General features: G+C 45.6%; 1 protein-coding gene across 1 annotated transcript; it reads right to left on the reverse strand.

The window, feature by feature from the left end:
- Positions 1-3,418: 3,418 nt before the first annotated feature.
- On the reverse strand, positions 3,419-14,108 carry LOC114899745 (centromere protein S). The gene is made up of 5 exons (XM_029230765.1): positions 13,962-14,108; positions 10,905-11,028; positions 10,087-10,120; positions 5,353-5,419; positions 3,419-3,686 (listed from the first exon to the last, which is right to left on the reverse strand). Exons 1-5 carry the CDS (start codon positions 14,013-14,015, stop codon positions 3,546-3,548), a joined length of 420 nt encoding a protein of 139 aa, XP_029086598.1. The 5' UTR covers positions 14,016-14,108; the 3' UTR covers positions 3,419-3,545.
- Between the last annotated feature and the right edge of the window lie 2,173 nt (positions 14,109-16,281).

Consider the following 16,281-nt stretch of genomic DNA (forward strand, 5'->3'; position numbering starts at 1 on the left):
CTCCCTGCCACAAAACGTTGGAAATCCCTGGTTAGAGCCATGAAACTCAAGCAAAGGCTCCTCCTCACCACACAGCACACCTCAGACTCGGGAACAAGTACTCGGGGGCGCCTGCCTGCCGTGTGTGCACAGCACTACACAAGGCACCCACCACCACCTGCCACCCCAAAGCCTGCCCACAGGGAGCCGTCGGTCTAATGTTTTATGCAAGAACGTGTGCTTCTGAAAAGAAGTACCATGGGAGCCGTGACTAAAGGAACACAGTACCGCATGATTTCGAAAAAGGGAGATTGTTTATTCTAAAAGGCAGAAGTAGGACCTAGATAGAAGACGGAAGACTCTTCTTCATATACAGAAGAAACTTGCAACAATCAGTGTCCAATAACAGAAAGGGCGCTCTGTCCCTGAGGAATTCAGCAGAGCCTCGGGAACCACGGTCAGCAGTGCTGCAGAAGGGGTTCTTACTTGCTGGGGAGATTGGACTAAACGACCTCGAAGGGTTCTTTACAGATTCTGCAATTCAGTACAGGTAGTAGTCAGGCCCTGATTACGCTTTCCCAGACACCTAGGTTGCAAGGTATCAGCTGTGTATGAGCCAGCGCAGACCTACACACAGCTGCTGCTGTGTGTAGAAGGGGATGCTCTGAAACTTCCCTGGATCGTTAACTGAGTAATAAAAAATTAACACAGGATCTTTTATTTCAATTTTTTTTTGAGGAATTGGTGTAACAAGGAAGACAACAAACATTATAAATGTAAATTGCCCCAACTATGCTACCAGGCCACAGTTATGTCAAAGACATCTGCTGCTTTACATGGTCAATCATCTGGCTACGTGGTTAATAAATCTAGTTAAAGTTCAGATGAGCTTCCAGGACTCTGAGGAAGCAAGCCTGTGAGAGAGAGCCCTCTACCACTCCCTTCTGCCACTGTCAGCAAAGATGGAACTGGAAAGGATGGCTGACATCACATGGACATTCTGGAGTCACCTAAACCCTGATCAGAACGTGCGGTGGGCAAGAGGCAGCTCCTGAGAACTCAGGGAGTAGACTCAGCCATTCCATACAAAGTCTGGCCACCCCTGTGTTATAATCCCCGAAAAATGTGTTGTACTACCACTTGTCTAAAATATGAACAGGTCATACATAAATGTGCCAAATAAACCAAAAGATTACGTGAACATCAAGTCAACTTTCTCATCTGGCTAGAAAACTTCATGTCAAAATACCCATGCCAGCCAGGAGGGGCCCTCTACAACCCTCTAATCAGGGACAGGACACCCAGGGTGTACACGGGTTCATCATTTCGAGTCATGTGTATTCTGAGTTTCTGGAGCTACAGAAATCTATAGAAACAAGATGCATTATAATGGTTCTACCAATTTCCTTTTATTGTCGCATATAACATTGCTGCGAGAGGTATTAACTCTGTTTCACTGATAAGAACACAATGTTTCAGCAAGTCATACAGTGGGAGGGAGGGAGACGCAAGAGGGAAGAGATATGGGAACATATGTATAACTGATTCACTTTGTTATAAAGCAGAAACTAACACACCATTGTAAAGCAATTATACTCCAATAAAGATGTTAAAAATAAATAAATAAAACAAAATCAGCCATTCATAGAAAAAAAAAAAAGAAAGTCATACAGCTATTAGAATTATGAAATCAGGATGCAAGTCTAGATTTGTCAACCTTTGGAAAGTCCACAGTATCTAGTCTCAAAACTCTCCGTGATGAGGCGTTTAAAGACAGCTTACCTGAAAATGAAACTGCTAACGTACAGATCTTTGGCTGGAATGTACTGTAAACACGGAAGCCTTCATGATTCACATTTCTTTCACTAATGTGACACAAAGGTGTTACAATTATTATCTGAGACCAAATGATTTGTTATTTGAAGAACCTGAAACCGTGAAGTTTGAATTCAACGCTTTACTATGACCATAGCTCAGCATCTCCTTTTGAGAGGTAGACTCTGGGGTATCTTTTGCTGATCATATCTGGGCATGGATGGTATAAATTCTATCCAGCTGCACGCACCTTTTCTCTCTCACCCACTCTAGAGTCATCACTCCAAACGTGACTACCATCTCCATTGGTCAGTAGATCCTGGGTGGTTGGTTAACGTCTTCAAGCTTCAGCTTGCTCATCAGTAAAATGGGAATAAACAAAAAAACCCTGAAAAAGTTGTGAAGAAGAACTATATGGAACACCCAGGGCAGCAGCTGGCGCACAGAAAGGGCTCTGTAAGTGCCAGGCCCTTTTCTTTACTCCTGTCGCCCCAACAGGGAAAAGGCATGCCCTGGACCCCTAATAAACCCCAAGGAGAAGACAGCAGACCTGGGACTCCTGGAAGCATCATCTCTCACAAACTAAAACAGAGGACACACAAGTGAAGTGTTTTGGAGGAGTAGTCAGGTTTTCCTCTCAAGCAAAACTTCTGCCCAGCATAATTACAAAATAGCCAGACAAAAGTCACATAAACTGTGTTTCTGGAGAAAAATCACCTTTAAAAAGTAAAAAGGACAAAAGGACCATTTCCAAACACCCACCCTTTTACCTTGTGATCACAAGTGACGCAGGTTTAAAAAACAATACTGGGGAAAAAAACAACAACAACAATACCGAGAGGCTTCCCTGGTGGCACAGTGGTTAAGAATCTGCCTGCCAATGCAGGGGACACGGGTTCGAGCCCTGGTCCGGGAAGATCCCACATGCCGCGGAGCAACTAAGCCCATGCGCCACAACTACTGAGCCTGCGCTCTAGAGCCTGCGAGCCACAACTACCGAGCCCACGTGCCACAACTACTGAAGCCCGCAAGCCATAACTACTGAGCCACCACACCTAGAGCCCGTGCCCTGCAACAAGAGAAGCCCGCGCACCACAACGAAGAGTAGCCCCAGCTCGCCACAACTAGAGAAAGCCTGTGCACCGCAACGAAGACCCAATGCAGCCGAAAATAAATAAATTAATTTTAAAAACAATATTTGTAATCAAAAGAACTAAATAGGGAGTTCCCTGGTGGTCCAGTGGTTAGAACTCGGCACTTTCACTGCCATGGCCTGGGTTCAATCCCTGGTCAGGGAACTGAGATCCTGCATGCCACGCAGTGCAACCAAAAAAAAAAAAAAAAAAAGGCCTAAATAAATATAGCTTTATTCATCTTTCAGGGACTGTCAGCCTAAAAAATTATATAAAAGAATGAAAAAATAACTATGATTTTTGCTTGAAAAAGTCAACGATATGTAATTGCTAACAAAATTTTATTAACTGCAATAGATACAATTTCCAATATATACCATTCAAACACACTTTTTTCATGTGCTTCAGTAAGACATGGGAGTATTTTGCTTAAGAGTTTCCAGTTCTCTTTTAAACCACCTTTTGCAGTCAGTGACTTGGAGAATACAGTACAAAAAGCCCCCAAGCCTTTTTTTTTTTTTTGGTAATCTCCACTTAATCCTTTCAAAACCCTTTGTTGGCAATACATGTTTTTAGTGGCTCTACCTGAAGGCTGCTTTTTCCAAATGGCGACAGACTTTAATTCTCACTTTCCACTACACCAGCCTCTGCTGGCTCCACTGAATTTTTGTTTTCATCCTCTAACTTCTTTTTCTTCTTTGCTTTTCGTTCCAGGTTAAACTGAGCGATGTCTTCATTTTTCTCTGTGATGTATTTTAGCTATAAAAAAATGTTTTTAATTACATTTTTATCTGGTTGTAAAGCCATTTATAAGCCTAAGGGGAGAAAAAAATCTACACCGTTTCCCAACCACTCCCACCCTGGGTTACATTCCTTAGAGTAAAAACACAGCTTCAAATTTTTTCTGGAAGAAGGAATCAACTTCAGAAGTCAACTCCCTGCTACATATCCTACCAAACAGGTAGGAGTTCCTTGAAAAATCAAAAGAATTAAAACTTGTAGCTTACAGAAGGCATGCCAATCAGAAATATACTCTACAAAGCACACATATAGTCAACATGCCCCTAAATTTATCCAACTAAAATTACTGAGCAACTACTGTGTACCAGATACTAGAGATACAAGGGAAATAAGACAAGGTCCCTGCCCTCAGGGAAGATTTAGTCTAATGCACAAATTTAGCTGCAACTCTTCAGTAATAAGTTTCTGTCAGATAAAAAAATTAAGAATCCAAAATAAAAACAACATTCTAAAGTAGACAAATATGCACCCAATTAATAGTCTAAGATGACTTGCATTGACGATTCCTTGGCAAAAGGTGGAAATTGCTCACTGAAGCTGACCAAGTAAGAGTTATGACAGAGGATTTATGAGGAGAGAGAAATGTCTTTTCCACTGATACACGGCACCACAGGCGCCTGAGCTATTTTACTTAGGAACCATATCATCCTTAACCCTGACTTAAACTTTGGACAAATAATATTAGAAGAGCAGAGATAGAAAACAGCCCAGTGGAAACAGCACTAGATTCAGGGTTCAAAGGTTAAGGTTCAGCTGTCAACCAGAAAACTTCCTATTTAACTTTGGGAAGTTACTTAACTCCAGTAGCCTAGCCTGTAAAATGGGGCTATCTAGTCATGTTATTGAAAACCCTCAGAGGGTAGTTGTGAGCTTTAAATAATATATGTAAAATATTATCAATGAAAGTCCTGTGTAAACTGCCAAGTGCTACACAAGTTCATTCATTCAGCAACTACTCGTGAGCACCTACTGTGGGCCAGGCCCTATTGTAGGCACGGCAGATGGAGCAGAGAAGAAGGGGACAAAAATCCCTGCCCTCGTGGAGCTCACATTCTGGGGAGGAACGTGAAGTATTTTAACTGCTAGGATCAGACTAAGTCAGGAAACCTCACAGGTGTCCTGGATCTGCCATCGGCCACAGCTACTAGCCTGGGATCACAGCATCACCTGTAAAATGAGGGCTTGGTCAAGATGATGTCTAGACTTCTTTGAAAAGACAGACAATGTGCTCAATTTCCTGCACATCCCAGATGTACAGATACTCTTTCCATACCTGGCCCAACAGAACTGTGGGCACCATAACGAAACTATCCCCATACACTCTGGCCTGTGACCTGTCTCTGACATCATGCTCCAAATGAAACATGGGACCAAAGTTTTGAGATATTACAAAAAAGGCAAATTATGAATCCAGAGAGCAGTGATTAGAAAATTTCAAATTGGCTTAGTAAGATCCATCATAATGAAAGAAAGCCTATAAATTACGGGCAGGTCTGAATGGTTCAAGCATCTCTCGTTTTTAATGCAAGGTGCCCTGGGGAATCACTTCATGGCTGCAAGTGATTAACTGGGAATAATGTATTCTGATGGGAAAGGGGAGTGAGGAAAGAAATTCATCTCTCACCAGTGAATTACTCCTCCTGGCTAAGAGCTTCACATCTTCAGTGTTAATGGTGCTTCTTTTCGCATGTCTGTAGAAAGGGCAGAAACAATTCACCAAAATGTTTGGTATTATTTAAAGTTTTGATGAAACACAAAAGTTCATGGCCAGACTTCACACCAGCAAGGATCTCTAAGTAGCTCATCTTTTCAGATTAAGGTCATTAAGCAACAGTGACACAAAAATGAGTGAAGTGACGAGCCAAGATACCAACTAAATAAAGAGACTGAGAGAAAGCAGAAGCCCATCTGTCCACCTCCACCTGAGGGCCAGCGTGCTTCGAGAATACGAGCAGGGAAAGGAGTGAGGGGCGTTAAACCCTTCCCGAATGGCCTGCTTGGTCACAATGGACACAGAGACCACCATACAAAAAGCAAGAAGGTCAGTGAAGCACCTTCAGTGAAAAGAGAATGACACAGAGCTCGCGATACCAAGATCGTCTCTGCTTAAGCAGACGCTAAACAGCAGAACAGAGACTTTCCATGAAGCATGGCTTCACTTACACCAAGGTCCTAAAGCTCTTCTCCAAAGGCTACAATACAGGAAAAAGCTTGTGCAGGTGTCTCCTAATATCCCATTTCCCAACTAGGAGATAACGCATTCCCCCGACAATAGCCCAGTTAGAACAAAGAACATCCTTTCAACTGGAGTCTGTTTCTTGCTCACAACATGGACTCAAGTTCTTGTTCCAGTCCTCCTTTGTCTGCTTTAAAAGGTAATTTGAGATAATAAGCTCTATTCAATAATTTATTACTCTAAATTACACCCTTTCTTGCCATTTCTAACTTCCTCCAAAAATAAGTAGGAACTTCGTAAGTAGGAATAAGGAGGAATCTTTGTATCCTTAATAACTATCCAAGTGGCCAGCACATAGTAAGTCCTCACTGTTGAGTTAAAGATAAAATCCCATAAATTATACTCCATAATTTGGCCGTTAGTCTTTCACATCCTGCCAAGTGTGAAAATATCACGTGCCATCTCATCATGATTGACAGTACCTGCCTGTCCTGATATAATACCCATGTCAGAAGATAACTTCTAACTAGCCACCTGCAAGGACCAGAACAGAGGAAAGGGGGAAAAAAGTCAGACAGAAGGTGACAGAGGACTTCCCTGGTGGCACAGTGGTTAAGAATCCACCTGCCAAAACAGGGGACACGAGTTCGAGCCCTGGTCCGGGAAGATCCCACATGCCGCAGAGCAACTAAGCCCACACGCTACAACTGCTGAGCCCGTGCTCTAGAGCCCGCGCGCCTAGAGCCTGTGCTCTGCAACGAGAAGCCACCACAATGGAAGCTGGCTCGCCGCAACTAGGAAAAGGCTTCACGCAGCAACGAAGACCCAAGGCAGCCAAAAATAAATAAATAAAATAAACAAATTTTTTTAAAAAGGTGCTAAAATAGCAGCCACAAAGTATGAAGCCAATCCACAGGTTCCCTGGGTGCGGGACATTAGGTGCCATGGACACACCGTGGCCTTCATCTCTATCACACGATCAGGCTGCTCTGGCGGTACTACCGCCTTGGTAAAGTGCCATACAAGGAGCAGGTAAGAGGAAGCAGCACGCTGAACTATTCACAGAGTTAAGATTAGCTCATCTGTTCACGAGAAGCATTTAGGAAACAGCAGAGTCGATCGTCTCTACCACTCAGCTTGTCATCTGGTTTCTCTGCACCATATTCTTTATTATTTTTTAAAAATATTTATTTATTTACTTACTTGGCTGTGCCGGGTCTTAGTTGCGGCACACGGGATCTTCATTGCGGCACGCCAACTCATAGTTGCAGCGTGCCAACTCTTAGTTGTGGCATGTGGAATCCAGTTTCCCGACCAGGGATCAAACCTGGGCCCCCTGCATTGGGAGCGTGGAGCCCTGGCCACTGGACCACCAGAGAAGTCCCCTCTGCACCATGTTTTAATGTTACCACTTTCCCAGATGGAAGAGTAGGTATATCCTATGCCAGCCACTGCACATCAGAGATTCTCCTAAATCAAACCTCTGGCTCCAGAAAATTACTCTAGGGAACGTAACAAAGGGATTTTCATATAACACTTTTAGCAACACAGGTTTCAAAGATTATTCCCAAAATGTCCCTAGAATTTATTTACCGTAGAATATCGATCTTCTTCAAAATGTTTCATCTTTAACATGTTAACAATATTAAGTGACTAGAGATTTCAAAGCTAAATAAGGGAAATTCACAACTTAAATTGGGAGATGATCTTCCAAAGTTTACAGATGACTTGAGTTTATAGTATTTACAATTTAAATGCATTTTATTTCATAGAAACAATGTTACAAACACTGGTTAGGTTCCCAGCCTGCAAAGACTATTTAATATATAGTCAACCTGAAACAGTATGTATTTCAGACTTCTCAAACTGGGGTAATCATATAGTAGTTCTAAGGGCAGGGACTATGTGACAGGGAAAACTCAAAACCACAGGATAAAGTTGACCTTCTGGGAGCATCAATGTTATTCAGTGATAAACTTTAAAACAGGATTTTTTATATGAGAGCAAACTGGACTATTTTGAAAACGAATGTAAAATTAAGACAACGGATGAGTCTTCAAAGAAAATCTGTGCCTGTGTTCGCTCAGGGTCCTTGGGAGGACGTCTGAGGAGCCCTGGTGCACCCATGTGAGCACCGCAGAAGAGGCGGCATCTCCTAGTAAAGCCTCACTCAGAGAACATAGGCTGACAGCCTTTACACAGACTCCTTTACTCAAAAGATGACGACCTTCCTTGTGGAGCTGACAGTCTAAGTGATACCCACACACCACTCTGCCCCAGTGCCCAGCAAAAAGACTTAACGTAACTATAAAAAACACAGGGACCCCCCTGGTGGCGCAGTGGTGGAGACTCCGCACTCCCAATGCTCGGGTCCCGGGTTTGATCCCTGGTCAGGGAAGTAGATCCCACATGCGTGCCGCAACTAAGAATTCACATGCCACAACTAAGGAGCACACGTGCCACCACTAAAGAGCCCATGAGCCACAACTTAGGAGCATGCCTGCTGCAACTAAGACACGGCACAACCAAATAAATAAAATAAAATAAAATAAAAAGACAATCATGGGAATGTAATGTACAGCACGATGACTATTAAAAAAAAACCTATAAAAAACACAGAGTACCTGAAAGCTTAATGTGTTACAATGCTAAATAGTTCTAATTTTATTTCTTTTTAAATTTTTTAAAATCTCTGTAGGTTTTTTTTTTTTGGCTGTGCCGGGTCTTAGTTGTGGCACGCTGGATCTTCGTTGCCATGTGCAGGATCTTTTAGTTGCGGCATGTGGGATCTAGTTCCCTGAGCAGGGATCGAACCTAGGCCCCCTGCATTGGGAGAGCGGAGTCTTAACCACTGGACCACCAGGGAAGTCCCCTAATTTCATTTTTACTCCTAGTATTTAGAAGTATTTAAAGTTTTTCATTGTCTTTTCCCACAACTAACACAGAAGTAGCAAGGAAACTCACACCTGAGGGCTTGCTACAGGCATCTAGTGGGTAGAGGCCAGGGGTGCCACTAAACACACTAAAATGCACAGGACAGCCACCACCAGAACAAGGAATTATCCAGTCCAAAATGTCAATAGTGCTGAGGTGATCTGTACTGATAAACTCTATGTTCAAATCAAATAACCACTGTTTACTTATTTACATTTTTGTGTCTTCCTCTGTAGTATAAAGGGCTCATATTCAAAAAAAAAAAGAAGAAGAAAAGAAATGGCAAGTAAAGGTAGTAAGTGTATTTCACAGGAGACTGAGAGTGGGGGTGGGCACGAGGCACAGGTAAGGGGCAACCACCTGAATTAACAATGATAAGCCATATAAACTATCAGTATCCCATACATTATCCTTATCCCTTCTGGCCAAGTTGAAGATGCTAAGCGGTTTTTAGGGACTCATACACAGGAACAGGAAAGATTTAGAGCCTGCCCTCTGAGAACCTACTGCTTTAATTCATTCAGAATATTCATCGGAGAAAAAAAAGAGCTAACAGGAGCAAGGTGAAAAGTATGGGGTGTGGGAGAGGCTGGCACCAAATCAGAAGTGGGAGCAAATTAGAAAGCTTTGGCCCTTTCAGGCCTTCCTCATTCAAATTGCTTCATGAAAGCAATTCGTTGCAATTGTTTTCAATTACCTGCAGTACTAATTGAAGAGAGGAGCATAAATCACCTTTAAAAGCTAACACTTTACCAGCTGAAAGTAAGTCACACACTTTTCAAGGAGCGTGTGTCTCACTTGTAACAAGCTCAGCAAATGCAGGGCTGACGGGCCGTGGGGCTGTATTATCCCGACACCTGCAAGCTTCCCCGCGGAGCACGAAACAGCCCAGCCCGGGCGCCCAGCCTCACGCCCCAGCACTTCACCACCTGCAGAAATGGCCTTAAAAGCACACACACTGTGCACAGAGTCCTGGAGACATGATTCATACCTTTTTAACCTGGAACTGAATAACCCTGGTTCCGTTAACAAAAAATACTTGGAAAGCTTCAAAAAATGCCAAATCAAGTCTGAATGGACAGTGATTAAAGCAGATGTTACATTCTTACAGAATCATGATTGGAGATTGAGCATCCACAAAACACAGGGGAAAAAAAAAGCTAAAGCTCTCCTGAAATTCACCACCAGATGGGGCGTATCAATAGCATGTAAACAAACAAAGATCCCACAATCAAGCTCTTTACCCACCTTGCAAACATTTCAAGGTCTTTGGCAAAATTTTCTGAAAGAGAAAAAGAGATGTGCTTTAGCTACCCTATAGCAATTTTTTTTCAGCAGTGCTGCATGGCATGTGGGATCTTAGTTCCCCGACCAGGAATCGAACCCGTGCCCCCTGCTTTGGAAGCACAGAATCTTAACCACTGGCCCACCAGGGAAATCCACCCCCCATCTCAATCTTATTTCAGAGGGAGAAAAGTGAAATCTCAGTGTCTACAGTAAGTACAGTGACTAATACAACAAATCCTTTTAAAGGTGAGAGGAGGCCCTTCAGGCAGGTCCATCACTGGATTCATTATGACCTCCTTGCCTCCCTGGCCCCTTCCACCCTTCATTACAAGCCTTTGGTAATTGTGGCTACACCTTTCCTTCCTAGAAGCTATCCCTAACTTTAAATTTTGCTACGAGTTAGGGCTTAGGAGGACATTAATCTCCTCTGAAGTCAAGCAAACACCAAGGCTGCAAGTTCAACTGTCAAACTGTGGGTGATATAAAAAAGTTACAAAGCAATGAAATTTATGTCTAATGTTCCCGGCAGTTTAAAGCACAATAAAATAAAGGTGCTGATGCCCCCGTGTTAGGGTAATAGAAAGAAAAAAAAATAGTTCTTTCCATAAGCTATCTGAATCTTACGGCCAATAAAAGAAACATTTCACGAACGGTGTCCAATGATAATGTTCTCTGTCTGCTGGTAAGACATGCCACGGCACCCCAGCCCCGCACATTTCTCCCAGGCAAATCAACCTCTGGGCTTTCTATACGTCTACAGGAAGACCGTGGCTGCATACCGCACTGTTGAAAAGTCATCTCCGAAATCGCTGCAATGGTTTGTTTGCTGAACTGCATCTCTTTGTCCGACGCAACTTCCTCACAAAGACAGCCAACAGTGTAGTGAACCGCTGCCTTTAGCCTCTGAAGCAAAATCAAAACACTTCGTGGGTAAGACTGCAAATAAGAGCTTTCCACATCTTAAAAAATTAAGATCAAGGAGAGGGTCTGCTCACCCTAATTCCTTCAGCACTTTCCATAATGGCCGAGTGAGTTTTCAACTGTACTAAAAAATTAATGGGGCCCTCTGGAGTGTGACTTGTAGAAACATTACTTTAATGTTAATGGTTATGATTTAGGTCAAGTAAAGGTAAGGAATTATGATGGCAATTCAGCAGGGAATGAAGGCAGACTGGTACTTGGGAGGCATCTATGTGACTTTACTGTTATTCCACATTTATGTGCCAAGTGCCTACTGCGTGAAGGCATGTGCTAGGTGTCTGGGCAACACAATGAAAAAAGACAGGGATTTCTGCCCCCATATGGGGGTTAATCAAGCAAATGCAAAAGGATCCCATCCCTGTGCTTCAAGTCCTTGCCAACCCCTGTCCTGCATGAGACAGGACGAATGATCAGGACAACAAGGGAAAGGCTCATGAGGCTACATCGGACCCTCCTCTGATTTGCTGGTTTGCTAGCCCACCTCAACAGGACCCTCACTGCTCCTCAGCAACCCTTCCAGGTACTGGAAAACATACCTCTACCCATGCGGAGGAGTAAAGAAGCCAAACAAGCTAAGCCAAGGTCTCCGTCTCATGTGAATAAACTTGCTGAGCCCTCTGTGGGCTCCACCTGTGCTGGAAACAGAGCTGAAGTGGACATGGTGACAGCTGAACCCAAGACAGTATCAACTCTACCAGCAAGTGTTCATGGTAGAAGCAAGATGAGGAGGAACTGCAAAAACACAAGTCCAGGACCCCAGAGTAGAGACCAGGCAGATAAGCAAGGGACCTACGTTCCTTAGTTTCAGATGTCACAAGAGTAGGTAAGTAGAGGGCATTGGTGGGAGGAGACAAAGAGACCACCACCCTGGGAGGGATAAAAACCCTCCAAGGGATCTTTTGTAGGTATGTGTAGAGGTGAGGTTAGGGGCAGGGGAACAGGACAGGGATCCTTCCGACTGCTCCAGAAGTTTTCTCTGCCGGCCCCTCCCCCCCACCTCCTGGAACGGGCTAAGTGCCTTCTTCGATGCTGAACACTGAGAGGCTTAATCTCTAGACTCTAAACTCCTCGAGGGCAGGACCCTTCAAGTGTTGTTCACAGCTGTCCACCTAGTGGCAAGAACAGCTGGCTGAGTGAATGGCTGGATCCTCCCCCCGCTCACCACTGCATAGAGAACAAGGTTCAAATTTCTCAGTCCATCTTTGCAGCCTCACTCACTTACTCAGTAAGCGCTGTCTATTGAGAGCCACGCTCTGTACTAGGGGCTGAGAACACAAAACTGAAAAGGACAGTCCCTGCTCTCAAAGAGATTATCTCCCACCACACCCGTGCCATGAATGGACTCCTGGAAACCACCAATGTCATGAAACACAAAGAAGGTGGAGAACCCTTCCAGGGAAGACCGGAGCCAGGACCACTTGATGCAAGGCATAATCCCTGACTGGATCCTGGATGAAGAAAAAAGACCACTAAAGAACATCTTTGGGGGCTTCCCTGGTGGCGCAGTGGTTAAGAATCCACCTGCCAATGCAGGAGACACGGGTTCGAGTCCTGGTCCAGGAAGATCCCACCTGCTCCTGTGCCACAACTACTGAAGCCCGCGCACCTAGAGCCCGTGCTCCGCAACAAGAGAAGCCACTGCAGTGAGAAGCCCACAAACTGCAACAAAGAGTAGCCCCCGCTCGCCGCAACTAGAGAAAGCCCGCACGCAGCAACAAAGACCCAATGCAGCCAAAAATAAATAAATAAAAAGAAAAAAAAGAACATCTCTTGGACAACTGGTAGAAATTGAATATGGACTGACATTAGATCATAGTATTTTATCAGTATCAAACTTCCTGAGTGTGATCAGAGATTATGTCACAGAAGGCCCTTGTTCTTGGGAGAAGCATGCTGAAGTATTAAAATTTAAAGGTGAAGTGTCAAGTGTATTTAATTCTCAAATAATTCCGAAAAAAGGAGCAAGGGAGCAAATACAGCAAAACGTTAACCGGTGAATCGAGGTGAGGGGCATAGGGGTGATGAATACATTATTTTTGCACATTATTCTTGCAACTTTTTCTTGAAGGCTTAAACTTCAAAATAAAGGAAGGGAGTGGGTAAACAGCGTCTGAACCTTAGAAGCTCATTCCCGTGTCTCTTCGGTTAATCCTCTCTGAGGTTGCCACCCTGGTTCTTGGTTTTCACCTCTTCACAACACTGTTCTCACGACTCTGCCACGCGGTATTTATTCCGGTGCTGACTAAAGGACTGGATACTCGTAACTATCCCGAGAACTGGTTATTACCCGATTTTCCATCTAGGAAAACTGAGTTTGGGCAGAGTCAACACAATCCTCCAGGCGGAGTCGAGATTCGAACCCACATCCGATGGGCTCGGGAGCCGGATGGCCTGGGGGTTTGCACCAGGGTCTGAGGCTTGTCTCTTCGCGGGCAAGACGGAGAGCGTACGGGTTACGGGAGCCAACATTTTCGAGCTTGTGCCGCGTGCCAGGCGCCTCACAACGACCCTGTCCGAGGAGACTGAGGCTGCCCCAAAGCCAGAGGGGCCCCGGCCGCCGGATTCCGCGGAGCACCGCAGGAACTTCCACGGACTCCCCTTTCTTGCGCCGCCGCCCGCACGCTCCAATCCGCGATACCATAGAAACCGCCTCCCAGCACCCCCCGCGGCAGCCGAGCCGGCCTAAGCGCAGGCGCCAGGCGGCCGGAGCCGGCCCGAGCCGGCCCGCGCAGGCCCGAGCTCGCCCTCCGACCCCGGCACGAAGGCGAGGGCGGGGGGAGGCAGGGCCTTTTTCTCCCCTGCACAATCTAGACGCCGTCCTTCCCCAGCCCAGCCAAGACTGCATTCTCCGGTACCTGTTGGTAAGAGAATCGCTGCTGCTCCTCGGCCCCCTCCTCCTCCTCCATCATCACCGCGGGCGGATCCTGGCAGGCGCGCGATGACAGAAAGTGGCGGTGGCCGGGAAGGCCCAGTCGGATTTTCCCGCCGCGGCGCCGGGCGACGGGCCGCACGGGGGGCCAAAGCGCGAAGCTGCCGCCTGCCTCGCTATCGGCCCCTAGCGGTGGCTCTGGGAAGGGCGCCTCGCAGCCTATCTGCTCCCGCCCCGCCCAAGCCGAGCTCCCCGGGGACCCCAGAGCCAGCTCTGCGCGGAGCACAGTGGGCAGCACCGGCTCCCGGGGTGGGGGTGGGGGGGGGGCGGGGAGGGAGAGAGAGAGAGAGAGAGAGAAAAAAGGGACAACTGTACACAACTCTGTATTGTAAGTTACATGCGGCTGTAACCTTGGTGTGCCTTGCAAAATCCAGTGTGGGTTTTTCTAATTCTGTAGTGTCACAAAGTCAGACCACGGATAAATGTTTGATTTCTATCCCCTTAAGCGAATAAGTTGCTCACCCCATTGCCATTGCCAAAGGAATATAGCTATGACCCGAATGTTGGCTGATTTTCTTTTACGTTAAGAGTTAAGTGAAATAGGGGACTTCCCTGGGGGTCCAGTGGTTAAGACTCCACGCTTCCACTGCAGGGGCGCAGGCTCCATCCCTGGCCAGGGAACTAACAAGATCCTGCATACTGTGCTGCGCGGCCAAAAAAATAAAAAAAAAAAAAAAGTAAAGTGAAACCCAGCGTTGGCTCTTCACCGCTTCCAGACTTTCTTCAGTTACTTTCCTCCTCTGGAGCGTCACTCACACGTTGATGACATGAGTAAGGAACTTCTCTGCTGAGTCGAATAATTGTGTCAAGTACTGGAAGAGTTATTTCCTCAACTTGTGCTATTCGTGAGGTAATAAAGGCTGCAGACACCATACACATTCAAGTTTAATCCGCATTATTAACATATTCCCCACTCACTTCCTTAAGTAAACAGTCAACAAGGAATTAATTCGTAGATCTGTAGATTTCCTTGGTGTAAATACTCCCACCATGGCCGATTTCAAGCCACCAATATGAGGAAACTGAACTCAGCATTTGTTACCAAACCAGGTTTGTGTGCCCCGCCCCGCCCCCGGAGCAGCAGGCCAAACACGGAGACACAAGTTGGCAGCAGAGAGTTTGTTGACGAGGTCCTCATGGAAGGAGACGAGAACAAATCTCAGGCCCGCGTACCAGAAGGCCAAAGGCCTGAGATATTTATGGGATAAAGAAGCAGGGTGGTCTTAGGTGTGGGGAAGGGTGATCGGAGACAGGGAAAAGGTGAGGCCGTCAGTGTTCTGCGCAGGCGCAGTTGTAGGGTCGGTGGTCCGAACTAGTTTTAGCTGGTCTGAACTGGGCAGGAGCCAACTCCAAAGTTCACAAAAACAAGCCCCCTGTTACTATAGTGACCCATACGTCAGAAGCATTATCTATAAGAGTAGTTTAGAAGTCTGGTGATACATTACCTAGGCTATGTGAAGCTTGGTGGGGATGCAGTTAGAGAATGGAAGAACAAACAAATAAGCAGGCTTCATCAGTAAAGGAGGCTGCAAGCAGAGGGGTTTCTAACAGCCGGTTCCCTTATCTGCTGTTCCGTAGGACACACTCAAGGATTTCTGTTAACCCTGTGGGGCACGGTCTCACACAGAGAAGAGATGCTGCACACCCACCAGTCAGACACAATAGGTGGAAATAACGTCAAGAACGTAGATGATAGAAAAATGTGCAATGGACGCACAGGCCCAGCGGCCATGGCTCACGGGCCCAGCCGGGGCACGAACCTGTGTCCCCTGCATCGGCAGGCGGACTCTCAACCACTGCGCCACCAGGGAAGCCCCACTACCTTTATTTTTAATACAATTTATTTAAGCCCAAATTTATGGAACTTAATAATGGCTGTGTTTGTTTCTGGTTTTCAGTAGTCCTGAAAATTTAGAAATCAACTCTCACTGTAGGAACTGGCTCTAGCACACTGCTGGCCTGGCACATAGTAAACACTTACTGAATCAAAGTTGAAAGAATGCATTGTAAAAAAAAACAAAAACAAAACAACAGAATGTACTGTGTTGGAATCAGTTGTGAGGTGCAGACCTGAGTGCCCAGCTCGCAGAGTTCCAGTGAGAGCCCCAGAGCCGGGTGCACGGTGGGTGTTCACTGAATGTTTGTTGAGCATCTGACTCTCAGCATCTCCGTGAGTCCTGACAAAGTAGAGGCCCCCCCGATTTTTTTTAAAGAAATTTGACTTAGATATATGTACAGGTATCCCC

The sequence above is a fragment of the Monodon monoceros genome, unplaced genomic scaffold (assembly GCF_005190385.1).
Source record: "Monodon monoceros isolate NGI ecotype Baffin Bay Population unplaced genomic scaffold, NGI_Narwhal_1 Super_Scaffold_18, whole genome shotgun sequence".
NCBI classification, from domain to species: domain Eukaryota; kingdom Metazoa; phylum Chordata; class Mammalia; order Artiodactyla; family Monodontidae; genus Monodon; species Monodon monoceros.

Coding starts and splice junctions, on each gene's coding strand:
- LOC114899745 (XM_029230765.1), bottom strand. CDS start 14,015: ATGATGGAGGAGGAGGAGGGGGCCGAGGAGCAGCAGCGATTCTCTTAC. Junction 11,029..13,961: donor AGCGATTCTCTTACCAACAG/GTACCGGAGAAT, acceptor ATTTTGCTTCAG/AGGCTAAAGGCAGCGGTTCA. Junction 5,420..10,086: donor GACCTTGAAATGTTTGCAAG/GTGGGTAAAGAG, acceptor CCCTTTCTACAG/ACATGCGAAAAGAAGCACCA.